We start from the raw sequence: 20,092 nt of genomic DNA on the forward strand, positions 1-20,092 counted from the left end.
ATTGGGTAGTCCTTTTGAAAACCATTAATGAAAGTTTAGGAGCTGGGTATCTGCAGTCTTTAATTATTGATATCTTACAGGCTCATCAGCTAGCATCCATGCAAGCTCAGGCTTATAATGGTAGCAATGCCAACTCCCCACCTGCTAATAATGAGGAAGAGGAAGATGAAGAGGATGAATATGATTATGATTATGAATCCCTCTCTGATGGTAAGAGAGCCAACACAATGCTGTACTCAGGGAAGCACACTTGGATGGTTTTTCTACTGGGTTTTTTGGTGTCTTTTTTTTTTCCCCCAAAATAAGTCTGGCACTCCATAGACAAACAATACAGATTGTTGTAATATTACCTAAGAGTTTCTGGAATCCTGTCACTTAGCAAGGAGGACCAAGCAAGGAAAGGGATTCTTGTCAGCCACCAGAGCCATTACGAAAGGAAAGAAGAGGAGGATGTGGAAAGCAGCACAGGAGTTGTTCCTAAATTGGTTTCTAGAGAAGGAGGAAGAATTACAGCAGAGAGACCACATTCTTAGAAAGAAAGTGAAGTTGTTCAGTTGTGTCCAACTCTTTTCGACCCCGTGGACTGTAGTCTATCAGGCTCCTCCGTCCATAGGATTTTCGTAGACTGTGGTTAAATCTTTTCTATCTCCTGAATCACCTGCAGGGGGTAGCATCGAGTTCCCATGCTTCTGTCCATTGCTTTCACTCTTGCTTTAAGAGCATGGAAAAAAATGAAACATCATTCCCCTTCTGCACCCGCCCCCCTACCCTGGTTCTCAGGTTACTTAGCCAACCAGACATTTCCTTCTGGCCCCACCAAAAAGATAAAACAACGCGGGTGAAGACTACTGGTGCACGACAAAAAAGTCACAGGGATGACGTTACCCACCCCTGTTTTACAGGTGAAGGGGGCTTCTTACAAGAGAGTTAGGTTTCAGGTGTATTTCATCTGCGCTAAATTCATATCTCTGCTAGAGATTATAAAATGCTTCCTCAGGTACTACTGCTAATGATGGATTGTTTTAATTTTGGCAACATCTGAAAGACAAATATGTAGTCATGAAAAAAAATGCCAAAGTTCCTGTTTACTTAAACATTTAAATGTAGACTATATTACTTCTCATTGTGTTGTTAATGTGTAGATATACCCAGACCAGCAACCATTTACCACTTGCATTAAGACTGCAGCCAAGGGACGTCCATGGAAGTCCAGTAGCTGGAACTTTGTCTTCATTGCAGGGCATGCAGGTTCCATCCCTGGTCAGGAAGCTGGGATCCCACATGCTTCGAGGCCAAAAAGCCAAGACATGGAACGGAGGCAGTGCTGTATCAAATTTACTAAAGACTTTGAAAATGCCCTACATCAAAAAAATCTTAAAAAACGACAGCCAAGCCTCCTCCAAATATCCGCTTCTCATGCAGCATGATTGTCTAGTCATGTTTCATTAGCCTCCATCATGGTCAGCAGCTACAGTCTAATCTGTTTCTGCCCCCAAATATAATTCTAGTCTCTGTCCATTTAATAATTGTCCTTAGTAGTAGTTGATTGCTTCATGTGCTCACTCAGTCGTGTCGGGCTCTTTCTGATCCCAAGAACTGTAGCCAGCCAGGCTCCTCTGTCCATGGTGATTCTCCAGGCAAGAATACTAGAGTGGGTTACCATGCCCTCCTCCAGGGGATCTTCCCAACCCAGGGATCGAACCGAGGTCTTTGGGTGGATTCTTTACCGTCTGAACCACCAGTGAAGCCCGAGAATACTGGAGTGGGTAGCCTTTCCCTTCTCCAGGGGAACTTCCTGACCCAGGAGTTGAACTGGGGTCTCCTGCATTGCAGGCAGATTCTTTACCAGATGAGCTACCTGGGAAGCCCTGATTGCTTCATACCATCAGCTAAAAACTGACCTGAAACCCTGTCAGTTAACACAAGGGGCATATTCTCTAAATTGGGAGACTGAAAGAGGGTGATAACAGGAAGGAGTCAAGATCATTTCTTATATCCTCAAAAGCTATGGGAAGATCCCCTGGAGAAGAGAATGGTAACCCACTCCAGTATTCTTGCCTGGAGAATTCCATGGACTTAGGAGCCTGCTGGGCTATAGTCTCTAGCGTCACAAAGAGTCAGACACAACTGAGTGGCTAACACCTTCACTTTCACTTTTCTGAATCCATTGAAAGCAAGTCAGGCTGAAAACTCGCCTAGGTAGCCCAGTTTATCTCTGTGACAGCTCTAGTCCTCAGTTTTCACATATATAAAATGAGCAAATTTCTCTAAAGCTTTTTTTTGGCTATAAAGCTGTGATAGTTCCTGGGAACTATCTGAAAATTACTTACAGAAAATCTAAAGGAAGTTGCAAATGAGGCTCATTTATTTCAGGAAGTACTACTCTGCCTTTTGGCCAGTAAGTTGTTAATGAATATTTATTCAATTAAATTTTATTAAAGCAACATCAATTAATTTTTCCCCAACCTTGCTGTACATCTTAACTAGCGTTGAACATGCACTATAGATTTGAATTTACAACTTTATATAGACATTCTGTGACTTCATATATATGGAGTCTAATGATTGCATGATTCTAACACATTAATCAATTTCTATCCATTCGACATGAAGTGTTTTGCAGACTGTTAGGACCATCAGTAACTGAAAATATGTAGTGTGAATGTGGCAGCATGATTAATGTTAACAATGTTTGCACTTCTTTTATTGCTAGGCTTTGCATCCCTTAATAGTCAAATTATGAAATCAGTGGAAGAGTTCTTATTTCATTTTTCTTGTAATTTAAGCTGTTGTTATTTATGCTTTACTTCATACCTTAATTTAATTTATCTGGCTTTTTGCCTTAATTTTCTTACTGTTATCCTCTTTCTGATTCTGTTTTTCTGTAGCAGATGTCCTTACTGCTTCTCCCGCTCCTAACAGTCAGGAAGGTAAAGCCATTTGAACCTGGCATTTTAACTGCATGAATGTCAGCATTCTGTTGCCTGTTGTTTAGGTCCGATTCGCATGTGACACTTATAAGAATAAAAATGTCATTAACTGATTGATCTCATTTATTTCTCGGCAGCCTGCATGGCCCTGATTTGGTATAAGGATATTTTGGTCTAAGCATTTGTGGTCTGATGAGATAGTAAATTGTGGGTGAGAAATGAGCTTTCTTGTGTGTCGTTTTAAAAGAACATAATCATGTTTATTTTCCTAAAACCTTTAAAGTCATTTTGAATAGAAATTCCAAAGCAAGAGCAAAGTATAAGATTATCTTTCATATTTTGGAAATGTTTAAATCTATCTTGATTCCTCACCTTAAGATTCTCCCTTCATAAATTGATAGACAATTATGAAAACTTTACTTCCCAATTAAATATATTTGTGAAAACTGCATGGCAAATAACAATGCCTTTTTCCCCTCTGGTTTTGACATTTCTAGAGGTAAAAGAAACTAATAGCTTCATTTTTAAGTGAGAGTGATTAAATCATGTCTGTACCATCAAGAAGTGATTCAACCACTCAACCTTTCCCAAACTTGTGTGCTGAGAGCTTCTTGACAGGGTATCTTCCATAATCTGTGCACAGTTCTAATTGTCTGTATGAAAATGAGTTTTCTCTTTTAGATTATGTCTATATGGTACCAAAACTACTGGTAAGTTAGTCCATTCAATCAAAAATGAATATATCATTTAACAAAATTTAAGCCATTATTTTGGTAACATGTAGTCAGCACCTCAGTCTTACAGATAAGCACAAGTACTTGGATATTCTTGGAGTGATGTATAGACACAACCTTAAGTGCGGCATTCAGTTCTTATTCACTAAAGCCTGCCAACTCATTTTCAGACAACATTCTAGAAGACAGACCTGAAAATAAATCATGTAATGACAAACTTCAGTTTGAGTATAATGAAGAAATCCCCAAGAGGATAAAGAAAGCAGATAACTCTGCTTGCAACAAAGGGAAGGTGAGTGCATGGTTTCTGTTCGATTGCATTTGGACATGGTATTCTTGTCAGTTTCAGGTAGGATTTCACTCCCTCCCTATCCCTTCCCTTTACCTCGCCCCTCACTTTCCCTTGAATGCCAAAGCCCAGACAGTGGTGATATGGGCCCACTTCTGTCATTTATAGAAAATTAGTCATTTATTCACCCAGCCAGTACCTACTAGAGGTGTAGCGTGTGGTAGGCACTAAGGTAGCACAGGAGGTGACTTAGCAATGGAAATAAACATGTCAACCGTGCTTGGAAGTGATTACAAAGAGCAGTGATTACACATTGTTATCAGATCATCTGGCAGATGAAGTTGAGAAGCAGATGAAAACAGGGCATTCAGAGCAGGAGGACAACCTGGTATCTTTAGTGAATTGCCAGAAGTTTTAAAGTTGTTTGGGATGACCAAGAAGATGAACAGGGCTGATTGGGAAGTGTTAGCACAGGGAGGACACTAAGAATGAAAAACTAAATGAGATACCTGGACCCAGTCCTCAAGTGCCTCACAGTGCTAGACTCTGAGCAAATCGATAGTTGCAGTGACATTGTTGGAAAACAAAATAACAAAATATGCCAAAAATTTGAGCCACAGAAGATACATACTCCATCATCCATTTGTTCAACAAATATGCATTGAATGTTCTACATTTAAGACCCTGAACTATGCCCTCGGGGAAGATGAAGAATGTTAGACTCAGCCATTGCTCTTAGAAACCTTTTCTCTAGGGAAGGTGTTAGAATGTGTATGTGGATAAGATAGAGTAAGGGAAATGCACTGATGACAAAAGAAAGGAACAAAGAGCTTTGGGGATTCAGGGGTAAGTGATCTGATCGGTAGCTTCCCTGTAAACCAGTATCATTGTTCCCTTGATAGGTTTATGACATGGAACTGGGAGAAGAATTTTATCTTCCTCAGAATAAAAAGGAAAGCAGACAGATTGCACCAGAGCTTTCTGACCTTGTCATCTATTGCCAAGCAGTAAAATTCCCAGGTAAGAGTAGACAGTATCATTTATAGCATTTAAAGATACCAAAAGATACAACAGATATGCTATTTAATCAGGTGTTGCGAATGGTCTCAAAATAACTAAACTGTGTTGCAGAAATCACTGTTACAGTACCTTCTAAATGTTTATTATTATTATTATTGTTTGCTTTGGTGCTGATGTGGATAATACCATAATATTATCATTTTTCAGACCATATCATTTCTCTTCATAATAGTTAATCATAATATTCATAACAACTAATAGCTAAAATTTATTAAGCACTTAATTTTAAGTACCAGGATTTGTATTAAATATTTTACATACATCATCTTAAATGACTTCATAATAATTCTGTGAGTAGGCAGATTTATCCCTATTTTTACGTAAAACAATCTGAGAGAGATGAAATAATTGGCCTAAGGTTTCAGAGCGTATCAGTTAAGACTCTTTTCTTTGAAAGTGGCAGAAATTGGCATAAGCAAAGAAGAAATGTATTGACTTGTGTGTTGAAAACTGAAGAGATAAACAAGTTTCAGATACATCTTGATCCAGGGCCTTCCTCTCTCCCCATAGGGTCACCCCGTTGACTCTCACTGGGTCACCACTGTGTTGGCCCTTTTTCCTTCACGGTGGCAAGGCAGCCGCAGCAGGCCAGCACCTCATTCTTCTAGATTCAGCTTCAGTAGGAGTCTCTTTCAGAACTTTCAGCAGCAGTTTCGTTGTTTTTCATTGGATCTTTGCCCGTCCCTGAACCAGTCACCGTGATCAAGGACATGCAGTGCTCTGACAGTCTAGGGCAGTGGTCCCTAATCTTTTTTGGCAACAGGAGCTGGTTTCCTGGAAGACAGTTTTTCCATAGACGACAGGGGGGAAGGGGTGGGAGAGGAGGGCAGAGAGGAAGGCTTCATGATGATTCAAGAGCATTACATTTATTATACCACTGCTGACCTGATAGGAGTTGGAATGGGAAAGGGCTGTAAATATGGATGAAGCTTTGCTCACTCACTCACCTGCCACTCACCTCCTGCTATGGGGCCCTGTTCCTAACAAGTTACTAACCACTGCTAGTCTATGTCCCGGGGATTGGGGACCCCTGGTCTGGGGCTTATGTCATGTGCCCATCCCTGAGCTAGGTAGTGAGTCTCCATCCAAACTGCAAAGATCAAGGACAAAGTTTCAGTGGAGCTTTCCCTCACTGGTCATCTTTAGAAGTACAAGTGAACTTAAGCTGATAAACCATTGCCCCCAAAAATGTGCATTTCAGTTAATAAAGGATAGAATTCTGATTCTGAAGCTCGTCTGCCTCCAAAGTCCTGCTCTTAACCCTAGAGCTACCCTCATATCTTGTTAGGGCATAGTGAGCTCATCCAAATGGAGCAGCAGGAGGCAGAGGGCAAACAGGAAATCCATAAATATCTGGAAGTCAGAAAAATTCATCTCCTCTTATTAAGAAGAAAGATTCCCTTGTACAAGATTTCTGAGGACAGGAAAGCAGCTGGCACTGGGGCACCCATCTAAAAGTTAGTAAGCAGCTTGGATGAACTTGACCTAGAGAGAGAAGTTAAAACCCCAACCCTTATTTTTTTAAAGGTGGTCTGGATGCAGATCCTGCTTCCAGAGGCTTTATCTTAAGCCCCAGTTCTCATACTCTGCCTTGCAAATGGGACAGAGGTCTTAGGCTATTAAAAAATCAGATAACCAGTGGTTTCTTCACACACCAGAGGAGGAAAAAAATCATAGGACTTTCTCAATTTTAGATTTTCTTTCGTAAACTGTTTTTAAACTTTTGGCAGCCGCTACTGCCTATCTGCTAGCAAATTCTGTTGAGGAGGATAAGAGTGAATAAGTAGCCAACAGTGGCAACCCACTCCAGTAATCTTGCCTGGGAAATCCCATGGACAGAGGAGCCTGGCGGGCTACATATTCATGGGGTCGCAAAGAGTTGGACACGAATTAGAGACTAAACAACAGCAACAACAGATCTCAAAGAAACGAAAGAACCTGGCCATGTAGGGTTAGTTTCACAGATCCTGATTTTCTAGCTCCTGAGTACCGTATGACCGTATCTGCAGTTAGTGAAATTGTTCTTATCATGGGATAAAATTCTTTCACGGTCAATGAGCCTCATGGCCTGCATGTCCCTCATCACAGGAACAGATGTGAAGACCATTCCATCCAAGAATCATACTCACTGCATCTCTTGTTTTTTATAAATTCAGCTGCCACTGCACCCAAAATGTTCCTCTGGCTTTGTCTTTTCCTCTCAAGAGCTGAGTAAACAAAGAGTACAAGTTCCCAGAGATATTTGAAGTCACCATGAGAGATTACATTTCTCTGCTGATAGAGGATTGTGGAAGGGTCAAAGGTCATTTGGTACAGTTTCTGACTTGAGGCACAGGCAAAGCATGGGGTTGTTTGACTTGTTTTTAAAATTCCAAGTGTGCTGTTTTTTAAAAGTGTTTAAATAGCACACATCCTTTATAAGTATACTATATTCTAATCCCCCCTTTTTTTAACCTTTTTTTTAGTAGTTGAAGTTTCTCACATTTTTTTCCCCAAATTTATTTCCTTTCTCATAATGACTAAATTGCATTGCCAGAATCATTTTCATAATAGCTTCTAAATATTTATTGTCATTATGATTTGTTTGGATAATTCAGGAGGAAAATACCCTACAGTGTCCATTTCCTTGAGACACAACTTAAAAATTTATATGAATATAATAATTTTTAAAAGTGTTCATTTTGCTCTACTGTTGATTTAATTTTGCTACATCATCAGTTTCAATGCATCTCACCTTTCACCATCCCAAGTCCCTTCCCAAGGAGCCACCATGCAAAAAGTTCTTCAGAGCAGGGAGGCACTGTGAAAACCATGGGTGCGTCCTTCCCCAGATCAGGGACCTGCCTCACTGCAGGGCTCCGCTCCTCAGTGACCTTGGCTGGGACAGTTGTATAACTTCTCTGCACTTTGGGTTCCCTACTGGTGAAAGAGGCATAACTTGCAAGGTTGTTGTATAAACAGTTCTAACTTGCAAGGTGGTTGTATAAATTAGCAATAAGGTACACAGTGTGAATAGCACACTATCTGGAAAATAATTGGCTCTCTGGAAATGGTTGTTGTCGTTGTCACTGGTGAACGGACCAACTGGGCAGATTAAGGGTCTTTGTTGCTCTTTCGATAACTTCTCTGGGTCTCTCCAGATTCCTTCCCTTTTCTTGATCACTCAGCCTTTGTTTTCTTGCTTGCTCACCCCACCCCAGAGAACACCCAGGCTCCTCAGAGGGGGGCCATGTACCCTTGGGGGATGTCAACATGTGCCAGGGTGTGTGCAAAAACCCCAGAATGAATGCAGCCCCTCATTCCAACCCTTCATCGGTTTTACTCGGGAGAAAACCCATTGTTACATCATTGTGTAGAGGGCAAAATTCACAAAAAAGTTTTAAGATAAAGCATAAGAATTCACTAGTTCAAGTTTGTGCATCTTTGCAGTTTCAGATACTCTAGAGGAAAGAAAACATGTAGAAGCCCCATAGCTACTATGCACTGAACATTTTCTCTGAACAAGACACCCTACTAAGTATGCAGATATACATTATCTCATGTAATCCTAACCAGGACTCTCTTAGAGATGAGGAATAAGTGGTGAGAGAGGTTAAGTAATTTGTGTGAGGTTGCTCCACAGGGAACAGGGCTTAAATTCCAGAGTCTACACTCTCATTGAGCTCAGTTGTGTCTGACTTTTTGCAGCCCTATGGACTGTAGCCCACCAGACTCCCCTGTCCATGGGATTTTCCAGGCAGGAATATTGGAGTGGTTTGCCATTTCCTCCTCCAGGGGATCTTCCCAATCCAGGTATCGAACCTGCTTCTCCTGGGTCTCCTGCATTGGCAGACAGAATCTTTTACCACCTAGCCACCTGGGAAGGCCACACTCTTATTAAGCACTACTTAATCCTGTCTTCTCACATGATATTCTTCGAAGGTTTATTTTCATCTTAAAGTGGTCTTCCTGAATGCTGCTTCAGGTAAAGGAATTACTTGCTAATGGTGCAATTGTAGAGAGCGGGACCAGTTTGAAGGCAACTCTGGTTTCACTGTTGCCTTTACATCCTGCCCAGGAGCCAGGTTTGCTTGGCGTGAATTTGTTTCCTCATTCAGCAGATACCTGTGAAGTTCCTGCTGTGCCCTAGCACTGGCCAGACAGGAAGGATCCAAAGAGTGGCTGGACCAGGAGTGAGGAAGAGAAGCCCTGAAATATAGTTATCAGCATAATCTGTTTCCCATTTAATCCTCAGATTAACCCCATGAAAGAGTTCCTATCACTGCACCCATTTTGCAGATAAGGCAGCTTGAGGAACCAAGAAGGTAGATGTTAAGTCAAGGTTCCTGTGGGCAGGAATTATCCTGGGCAGTTACGATATGAGCTTCCCAGGTGGTACTAGTGGTAAAGAACCTGCCTGCGAATGGGCAGGAGACTTTAGGGACTGTGGGTTCTATCCCTGGGTTGGGAAGATCCCCTGGAGGAGGATATGACAACCCACTCCAGTATTTTTGCCTGAAGAATCCCATGGACAGGGATTCTTGTTCCTGGCAGGCTAAAGTCCAGGGGGTTGCAGAGAGTAGAACAGGACTGAAGTGACTTAGCACACGATTATATGACAGCTCAGGCCTTTGGCCATCCTTTCATCTCTCTAAACTGTGCTAATTAACCTAAACTAATTAGGTTCTGGAGTCTAATCTTTTAGACTCTAAAAGATTTTTTTTCTTGCAGTTTTTCAAAATCTTTCTGTTGCATAACCAAATAGGTATGGGTGTGATTTTGTGGTCATCTTGTAATAATCCTGCAGGTCTTGTCCCATTTGCCTACAGAGATAAAAACTTCACTGTCGTTACTTGCAATGCTATTATTAATCGTGCTAAAAATGCTAGAAATCTTCTGTACTGAGTTAGAAGGGAGTAGTAGGACTTCAAAATAAACATTAGCAGGGATGGAAAATGTTGAGTTCCCTTGCTTGTAGTTTTTGGCTTATTTATTTTCATTTTATGGGAACAGGCCTGTCAACTCTAAATGCATCTGGCTCTAGCAGAGGAAAAGAAAGGAAAAGCAGGAAGTCCATTTTTGGCAACAATCCGGGCAGAATGAGCCCCGGGGAGACAGCACCATTTAACAAAACATCTGGAAAAAGTAAAGTCACCTTCTGACAATATCTTTGCCTGATTTTGCATGCTGGAGGATTCTGAGATTTCACTAAGCACTTCCCTGGAAATTTTTAATCTTCTTTTTTTATATTCATGATTATTCATATTATATAAGTGTGGTGTAAATATTTTTTTAATTACAAAATTATTCTCTTAACTTCCTAAAAAATAGTCTTTCACTGAAGATGTTCTAAGAGTGTTTGCCTCAAAAGTAAAAATTGGAGCCACCTTGGAACCTTCTCATGGTTCTTGGAACTGCAGTCTTCCCCATTATAATTCCAGAAGATATATCCAGTTTATGTTTAATTACTTTTTATTGTCAAAATCATAAATTCTCATAGTTAAAAAACTCAAACTATAGAGTATTATTAAAGTTGCTTTCCACTCGCAACGTCCCAGTTCTACTCCCCAGAGGAAACTGCTATTAAGTTTATGGTGTTTAGTTCAAGAAAAATAAGATTCTTTTTAAGATAATCCAAATGGGATATAACTGAACATGTATAACTTTTATACGCACCATAGCTTTCTGCATAGCTTTCTGTGCATATAATCTACCTTATCCTCTTTTATGTCCCTATGGTATTCTATTGTGTGGATATATTGTCATTTATTTAACCATTTCTCACTGGTAGAACTTCTGAGTTGCTTCCTGGATTTTTGTTGCTGTGTGTGTGTGTGTGTGTGTGTGTGTGTGTGTGTACTGTAAAGAAAATACCGCTGGAGTGAATACCTTGTATATATATTGTTTTATATCTGTGCAAATATATCCACAGGACAGATGAGGTACTGAGGCAAAGAACTTTAGGGCTTTTAGTTTAAATTGGTGTTACACTTATTTTCAAACTCTATAGCTATCCCTTCTGAGGGGAAGATCTAGCTGGCTTTATTATTTATTGACTCGTGAATGGGTAGCATTCTACCTAGCGGGTAGAAAGGATCACCCTTAACAGCTGTCGTTTAGTCTCGAGGCGGTGGACTAACTCCCAGGTCACACTCGAGGCGCGCGCCAGTGTGTCACGTGCTGTGGGTGTGGCCTGCGATGTTGTTCAGGTTTCTCTTTCTGAAGTATCTCAAGTGTTCGGCACTAATCTGAGGCTGATCTCTGGGGGGGTTTAGGTTCCTGTGAAGGAATGCGACAGGCCTGGGAGGACTCTGCTTTCTCCGTCAACCCAACCACGTCCCTCAGCGCTATCATTAGAACTCCCAAATGCTACCATATCTCCTCACTGAATGAAAATGCCGCCAAACGTCTGTGTCGCAGGTATTCTCAGAAACTCATCCAGCACACCGCCTGCCAGCTGCTGCGGACGTACCCGGCTGCCACCCGCATCGACTCCTCCAACCCCAACCCCCTCCTGTTCTGGCTCCATGGGATACAGCTCGTGGCGCTCAACTACCAGACAGATGGTAATGGGCTTGCTTCTCCCCGAGGAGTGCCTCTCCCCTTGCTCCTTTGCATCTTACATCTCAACAAAAAACATGTTTTCAAGGGGGAAAGGGTCCCAACTAGGGCCTATGTGAGGGTAAAAATACAGAAGACAGAAAAGAGAAGAGAATTAGACACTAAATTTTACTCTTGACTTTTCAGAGTTAAGGCGATAGGGGAAAAAAAAACCCTCAAGGAGCCCTGAATAGTCTCTTGTTCCTGCTCCATTTTTAAAGCACTTTTAATTTATTTTTGTTATTATTATTATTTGTTAATTTATTTTTTTTAGTTGGAAACAAAGAAAGAAAGTGAAGTCGTTCAGTCACGTCCGACTCTTTGTGACCCCATGGACTATAGCCTACCAGGCTCCTCCGTCCATGGGATTTTCCAGGCAAGAATACTGGCGTGGGTTGCCATTTCCTTCTCCAGGGGATCTTCCCGAGCCAGGGATGGAACCTGGGTCTCTCAATTGTAAGCAGACGCTTTTACCATCTGAGCCACTAGGAAAGCTTCATGCAAAAGCCTCTGCCTTAATTGGAGGATAATTACAATACTGTCATGGTTTTTGCCGTGAATCAGCATAAATCGGCCACAGGTATACATGTGTCCCCCACAATCCTGAATTCCCTTCCCACCTCCCTCCCCACCCCATCCCTCCAGGGTGCCCTGCTTCATGCATCAAACTTGCACTGGTCATCTGTTTTATATATGGTAAAGTACATGTTCCTATTCTCTCAAAGCATTCCCTCTCCTTCTCCCACTGAGTCCAAAAGTCTGATCTTTACGTCTGTGTCTCCTTTGATGCCCTGCAGGTAGGACAGTCGGTACCATCTTTCTAAATTCCATATATATGCATTAATATGCAGTATTTGTCTTTCTCTTTCTGACTTACTTCACTCTATATAATAGGCTCCAGAATCATCCACCTCATTAGAACTGACTCAAATGGATTCCTTTTTAATTAACATTAAATAATATTCCATTGTGTATATGTATCACAACTTCCTTATCCACCCATCTGCAGATGGACATCCAGGTTGTTAAAGCACTTTTTAAAAATAGGACTGCTATCGATAGAGCTGTGTCCAATTTGTTTTTAAAGACCTGTTGGGGTAGAGATTTCTTAACACTCTTTAGTAACTGTCTTGGAAAAGGCAGTGGCCACCCACTCCAGTACTCTTGCCTGGAAAATCCCATGGACGGAGGACCCTGGTAGACTGCAGTCCATGGGGTCGCTAAGAGTCGGACACGACTGAGCGACTGTACTTTCACCTTTCACTTTCATGCATTGGAGAAGGAAACGGCAACCCACTCCAGTGTTCTTGCCTGGAGAATCCCAGGGATGGCGGAGCCTGGTGGGCTGCTGTCTCTGGGGTTGCACAGAGTCGGACACGACTGAAGCAACTTAGCAGCAACAGCAACTGTCTTGCTCATTTCTTCTTCTTGCAGTTAAAAAGTAGGGTCTTTCCAAACACTTTGCAAGTTAATACCATTTTAACTCTTCTCATCCCTTTGAGATTGAAATGGAGATGAATGGTCAGTGCTCAGCGAGCAGCTAATGCAAAGGAAACAATCTGTGAATTATATGGACAGAGAAAGCAGTGTTTGTACTTCTCTGTCCATGAGATGCTCACTGGGGATAACGGGTGAGGCTGAAAACTCCAGAGTACAAGCCACCTTTAATTGCATGCTGCTCCCTGTCCACTGGGCTTCTTGGTAGCTCAGGTGGTAAAGAACCTGCCTGCAATGTGGGAGACCCAGGTTTGACCCCTACGTCGGGAAGATACCCTGGAGAAGGGAATGGCAACCCACTCCAGTATTCTTGCCTAGACCAAGGCACCTGGTGGACTACAGTCCATGAGGTCGCAAAGGGAGAGACTGAACAGCAGCAGCCTGTGCTCATTCTTGACCCTTGTTATCTCATTTAATCTCTGAAACAACCCTAAGAAGTAGGAACCTTTATAATCCCTATTTCTCAGATAAGCAAACCAAGACAAAGAGCAATTAAGTTACTCAGGATCACAGAATGACTTAAAAATTCAAGGACTCTCAGAGCTTAGAGGATTAAGCGCCCTGGTTCCACTTAGATGTTGGGGGAGGTGGGGAGCTACAGCAGATGAAGAAAGAGCAGATGAGGAACGTTTCCTCGAAGCTCTTGCAAAAATCAGATTCTTCCCTTTGGACAGTCAAGCAGCCTGCGCCTTCCTCTCACGTGCACTGAATCAGATCCTAACCAGCCGTGCTGACCCATCCACCATGGTGTAACCCTGTCTGCAGTCAAGATCAGACCACAGCTCTAGCTCTGGGATCAGCCAGCCACCTGGCACTGGCGCCACCAGAGCCCATTTGTGGCCAACCCTGGTTAGAGACATCAGTCATATTTTCTTGCCCTTGTTATATTTGCTCCGTTCAGTTGAAATTGAATAAGATAATGCAGGTGAAATACCATACTTAGCATAGTGCCTGGAGTGCAGACAGCATTCCACAAACATTAGCTCTCATTAAGTATTTTTGATAAGTTATGAAAACAGTACGATTTGGACTTGCAAGTGGAAATAATAGTGAAATATTTTCAAGGCTGTAAAAATTTCTTTTCAGTCTGTCCCAAGCGGCTTGTGGGTTTATATCTCTGGCCCTGTCTGTAGCCTTGTGTCCACTGGCGCCCTTGGTTGAGATGATACGGAAATATTTTAAGTGAACTGAAATAACTAGCTAAACGGTTTTCTCAAGGAAATGGCAATGCACTTGGTTTGGGACGTGTCCTTCCTCCTGAAGTGCTGAGGCTGGTGCAGACACACTGGCTCCACTGATGGCAGAGGGGGCCACAGCCGAAGGGGACACGGGAACGGGGCCCTCCTCAGGCCTCCTTGTGGTCTGGAAGCATGCACGGAGGCTGCAGTTTGGCCTCCGCTCATCCCTGGAGGCTCAGCCTCTTTCCCAAATCAAGCTGGGGTGCGTGTTCCAGCTGTCTTACTCAGGGGATGCAGGTGGCTGTGTCATGTGATTGATCCTCAAGTTTCTCTCTGTCATCTTCCGACCCAGGAGGGAGTGCTGCCATAGATCCTCTCTTGATTCAGTGCAGCCGGTAATGATGAAGCCTCTTCCACGCTGGACGAAGCTCACACTATACGCAGTTTCAGTTCATCTGTAAAAATGGTCTTCATTCTTGCACACCGGGGGTAGAGCCTAGTTCAATCCCTTGCACACAGTAGATGCTCAATAAATGCATGTTGTGCTGAGCTAACACTGTCTTTATGAGCCTCAGCAGAACCTATCATTCTTGATTTTTGGTCCAGATCCCTTCTAGGTATTGAATTTCAAGTCCAAACAGACAGATAAGAGTCAACATTGGAATCACTATTTTTTAATTTTTGGGAAAAAAAAAAATTCTGGGTTAGGGAATGCTTGATTTTCCATGAAATATCCCAACCAAATAACAAATAACCCCTTCCCCAGACCCCTTGTAATAATCCAAATATGTTCCACGGGTCGTTTACCTAAAGTTTCCTGAATTTCAGGGGACCCTGGTGCCCCAAAGGCATATCCATGGACTTAGGGTCACTTCTTCCCAAGATTTCTAATGGCTCCATCAACTCCAAGAAGGTCTGTAGTGATCTGAAACCAGGAGTATCCCAGGTCTACACTCAAAAAAACCAACTCTTAAGTTTGGAAACTGACCTGAAACTGATATGCAGACCCTGGTTATTATAGGCAACAGCCCCTCAAAGTTCTTTCCATTTGCATCAGGATGATTCTTCCCTCATATCCCAGGACCTACAAGTATGTAGAAATGCAGCCCCCAGTCAAAAGAAAAACTTCTATTAATATTTATTGTGCTTTCCTGAATGATCGTCACACAGTTTGTGATGACTTTTCCATCCCCCAAATATAGCGTAATGGTTATGAGAATGTGTCAACTTCACACAGGGTTTTTAATGACTAGAAGGACACAGGGGCAAAGGATATGCTTAATGTGCCATCCCATGCATTGACTAAGAGGGTTGATGGCATTACATATATCAGTGCACGTTCATTCTTGGTTAAAGCAGAGGTTTTAAAACTATAGCCCTAGTTGAAGTTTGGGGACCACCCTAGGGGGCAGTAGGAGGGCTAGATTTAAGCCCCATCTTTATTCTAACTGAGCAGCTCCACATGGATCTGTTTTACATACCAAATCACCAAGTGAGATTTTAGTCAGGAACAAGTGCTTTGAAGTTTTGCAGAGCTACAAAGATAGACACAGTGCCAATGAAATCAGACTTCAAACCTAAATGAGTGTGGACAGCATAATCATGATTCAATACCTATTGTTTATTGAGCACCTTCTATGTGCCAAAGGCTGGGGTCGGGATTTTTGCACATGATCTCTTATTTTTAGGACACCCATGCGAGATGCACATTATATGGCCCAGTTCTTAAGATTAGGGAACTGTGAGTCAGGCTGCCTGGTTCGAACCTTATCATTCACTTCTTACTAGCTAGATGCCTTGGGCTTTTTCCCTTTTCATGCCTCAGTTTCTTCATCTATAAAAATGAGAAATATGAAAAGAGTCTACCTCATGGGTTATTGAGGGGCACTAGTACACACAAGTTCTTAGCATGGGGCTTGATCGTTTGACCCATCCTCACCCACGTCTGTGCTCCTCTGTCACAGGATAGTCTGGGAAGAGAGTTTTCTCCCATTGCAGGCAAGACAATTGTCCCCAGTGAATGAGGCACATTGGGGCTGGTAGCATCCTGTGTACTAATTTTATTGATAAGGGAGACAGAGGCTCAAGGAGCTTTGATGTGTGTAAGACATCTGACCCCAGAAATGCCTGCAAATAATCCCAGCCAACCCCACTTATGGGGAAATTTTTTTACTCACAAGACAAGGAGAGAGGCCAACTTCTCATCACTCTGCAGGCTTACTTGCCACATTTTCCTTGATGTTGGTCCAGGTAGCAGAGTTCATTCTGCACATGGAAGGAATCTGTCAGAGGGGGCATTTGTCAGGTGTATCTCATAAACCTCTTGCTCACTTGGAATGCAGCTTTTCTGCAAACTTGTGCCATCAGATGTGAGCATTTGGGTGTGTACGAGCCCCAAACCTTGCAGGGATCCAACCATTCATCAGACAACTCTGCCAAATAAAAGCTGGCCACAGAAGACTGGAAGCTGTTGTGAGGGTTCCCAGAGTGTATTATTGAGGGGATTGTGGACATAATGTGAATCACATGTGATAATAATTGTTTTTTCATACTTAACTACAATTTAAAAATAGAGGTAGAAATACTGTAATTTATGAGTTGAAATTGAGATTTCAAGGAAAAGATATGTTTCTTTGGCTCTTTTTCTGGTCTTTCTTGGATTCTTAAGATTTTCTCTTAACGTTTGAAAAGGCAAGAATTAGTCGTATGATTGTCTGCATGGTTTGGTGTTTGGGGATAAGAAAATGCCATTATGCCTTTCTAAAATTCAGTATAAAATGAAGTATTTCAAAGATTAGTTTTTGAAAGGATGTTGCAGATTTTAATTTGCAAAAGAAGTTGTAAGTGGCAGGAGTTTTTCTGAATGGCTCCTGGGTTGGAGCAGGAAATGAGGCATATCCCATAGACAGTGAGCTCCACGAAGACTGTGGGTATCTTGTGTCTTGGTCCCCACTGTATCTCTGGTGCCCAACATGAGCTGACACATAGTAGGCACTCAGTCTATGGAGTGAATGGATAGTTCTCTCTTCTTCCTGTTTAAGTTTAGAGAAAATCGGTAAAGTCTGTTTGTAAGATGACACTTGAGCGACCAAATAACAAGTGATGCTATTTTACAGATCTCTCTTTACATTTAAATGCCGCCATGTTTGAGGCCAATGGTGGCTGCGGTTATGTTCTGAAACCCCCAGTTCTGTGGGACAAGAACTGTTCCATGTATCAGAAGTTCTCCCCCTTGGAAAGAGACCTGGACAGCATGGAGCCTGCCATCTATTCTTTAACTGTAAGTCTGGCCCCTGTGGTCCCAAGAGAATATAAGAAGGTGTTTAAGCCCTACTGAATATGAACTGCTTTTGACTTCAAGGCAGGGCAAAACTCTCGTGTCACAATTTTGTTGGTGCAGATTTAGTTCCCAAAGAATTTCTTTACTTCTCAGAAGGCAGCAGCTGAGGTTTAGAATCACAGTCACCAGGTACTATACTTGCCAGAGCCCAGAAGGTAGAGTGCTGACCCCTCTCCCCTGCTTCCACCTCTATACTGAGATGGTAATTCTGTCTTCCAGGGCCCTCAGAATCATAACTCTCAGTGCCCCCCCATAAAAGCTGAGGTCCTTGTTAGTGCAAGGACCTCTAATCTTAAACTCTAATAGGCTCTTATAAAAAGTAAAACAGGCATCAACATACAAATCAATTAAACATCTTCCCTCCTTACAGTCATTCCTGCTCTTTCCTTATTCCTTTTATTGTCTAATTAACTAATTGTCAGAACTCCACAGACTGCCCTTAATATCAGAGTCCTGGTAGCTCATTACTCAATTTTATTTCTAGCTTCTCCCACTCCCTCTTAGCTGAGGAAAAAACCAAAAAACTGAATTGGTGCTAGAAAAGACAGGGAGCGATGAAGTTATCTTTTCGTCCATCTTTAGATATCGTCTGTTTCCCTCCTAAGGAGGAATGCCGAGCAGTGTCTGCTCACACCTCACACCCCTGGGAAACCCCCACTCACAGATTATCCTACCACCAAACTGCATTTCCCCTTTCCCTAAAACAGGAGAGCAGTAGCTCCTTTTTTGTGTGACCATTTCTGCTAGACTTGAGTATAGCTTCATGTTGATAGAAGGCTATGAATTTCTAACAGCATTCCTTGTGACTTGACCTAGAACTTAACTATTTAAGAAAAACGTTTTGGAGTTATAAAAGATACACCTAAAACACTTTGAAGAGAATGTTAGTAACACATTTGTGGCTTCACATTTAAGGTCTTTTTTCCTCAACTTCTTGACAAACAATTTTATCTTAATTGTGTGGCTTTTTGAAGATGTTTCTGTATATTGACAGTTGAAAGGTTATAGTTAGGTGAATGCTGTTGACAAAATTGACTTTCCCATGAGTCCAGTCATGCATTTTCCCATGATTCCAGTCTCTCTCTCTCTTTTTTTTTTTAGCAGCCTTATTAATCATTTACTTAGTCCATTCCAGAAGTTTCTTTGTCTTTCTTTGCAGAGGGAAGCAGTGAGGCTCAGTGTTGACATCTGTTTCTTTTGCAACCCCAGTGACTTTGATCCTTTCTTCCCCTCAGATTGTCTCTGGGCAGAACGTGTGCCCGAGTAACAGCACGGGGAGCCCATGTATCGAAGTCGATGTCCTGGGCATGGCCCTGGACAGCTGCCACTTCCGCACGAAGCCCATCCACCGCAATACTCTGAACCCCATGTGGAACGAACAGTTTCTTTTCCGGGTTCACTTCGAAGATCTCGTATTTCTTCGTTTTGCTGTCGTGGAGAACAACAGCTCGGTGGTCACTGCTCAGAGAATCATCTCCCTCAAGGCTCTAAAGCGAGGTAGAATCACTGTCAAAAGTTCGTGGTCATTGTAGCTGAGTGATGGGTGCCTGGAGTCCATTACACGCCTCTCTCTACTTTTGTGTATGTTTCAAATTTTCATATTAAAAAGGTAAAATAAGAGGCAGAAGAAGATAATGCAAATTTGAACACTGAGCGTACCTCAAAAGACATTTTTCTTTTACGTTATTCTAAAATCCAAGGTTATTAACAACATCTCTTATAAAATGTGGCCTCTGCCTGTTTCAGGAGCAGTGGTCCTTGTGTTCTTATTCCCATATATCCCTCCCCAGTAGCTCCCACCGCACCCCTGGTATGTTTAAAGCTGGAACTGTTGTAAGGAGAGGAAACCAAGAGCAGGGAGGGTTGGGTGGTGCTGGTGGCATCAGTGGGCTGAGGTTGGAGTCGAGGCCTGGTGGGAGGCCATTGTGGGAAGCCAAGGGTGGGTTTGGGTGCAGAGCAGGGAAGGTGGAGAATCCTGAGCAAAGGTTAGAGCTGTTGTCTTGCTGTCTGTTGGCTTTGCCGTGGCCCTTGGGGAAACGTCAGCTTGTCACACCTGTCCAGAATGTCTGTGCACTGCTTCTCAAAGTTGATATGCAATCAAGTCACCTGGGCTCTTGGTAATAAAATCCAGATCCTGATACAGTGGGCCTGGGGCTTGAGATTATGCCTTTCTAACAAGCTCTGGGGACGCTGCCCCTGCTGATCTCATCTGAGTATCAAGTTCCCAGAACATGCTTCTTCGTGCAACCACATTCTGCCAGCCTCTGAGCTCCACCTCCTACTCTTTAGCTTTTTTTTCCTATTTCTTTTCTCCATTGTGTGAGTAGCACATGGTCATACTCACTGTGTTATGTCGTAACACTGACTGTTAGTCAGTTCGGGCTGTGTAACAAAATACCACAGACCGGGTGTCTTACATAACAGGGGTCTATCTTGTCAGCTTTGGAGGCTAGAAGCCCACGATC

The 20,092-nt window shown here is 42.4% G+C and overlaps 1 protein-coding gene across 2 annotated transcripts in view; it reads left to right on the forward strand.

Moving 5' to 3' along the window:
* The window catches only part of PLCE1 (phospholipase C epsilon 1), a 376,762-nt gene that overhangs the window by 330,661 nt on the left and 26,009 nt on the right, over positions 1 to 20,092 (forward strand). For both annotated transcript variants that reach the window (XM_019953110.2, XM_070780500.1), the window contains 7 exons: positions 81 to 210; positions 3,835 to 3,956; positions 4,856 to 4,973; positions 10,026 to 10,157; positions 11,288 to 11,578; positions 17,404 to 17,567; positions 18,863 to 19,124. In XM_019953110.2, coding sequence (XP_019808669.2) covers positions 81 to 210; positions 3,835 to 3,956; positions 4,856 to 4,973; positions 10,026 to 10,157; positions 11,288 to 11,578; positions 17,404 to 17,567; positions 18,863 to 19,124 — 1,219 coding nt within the window. The remainder of the gene's footprint in view (positions 1 to 80; positions 211 to 3,834; positions 3,957 to 4,855; positions 4,974 to 10,025; positions 10,158 to 11,287; positions 11,579 to 17,403; positions 17,568 to 18,862; positions 19,125 to 20,092) is intronic.

Source organism: Bos indicus, chromosome 26 (genome assembly GCF_029378745.1).
Source record: "Bos indicus isolate NIAB-ARS_2022 breed Sahiwal x Tharparkar chromosome 26, NIAB-ARS_B.indTharparkar_mat_pri_1.0, whole genome shotgun sequence".
Lineage (NCBI taxonomy): Eukaryota > Metazoa > Chordata > Mammalia > Artiodactyla > Bovidae > Bos > Bos indicus.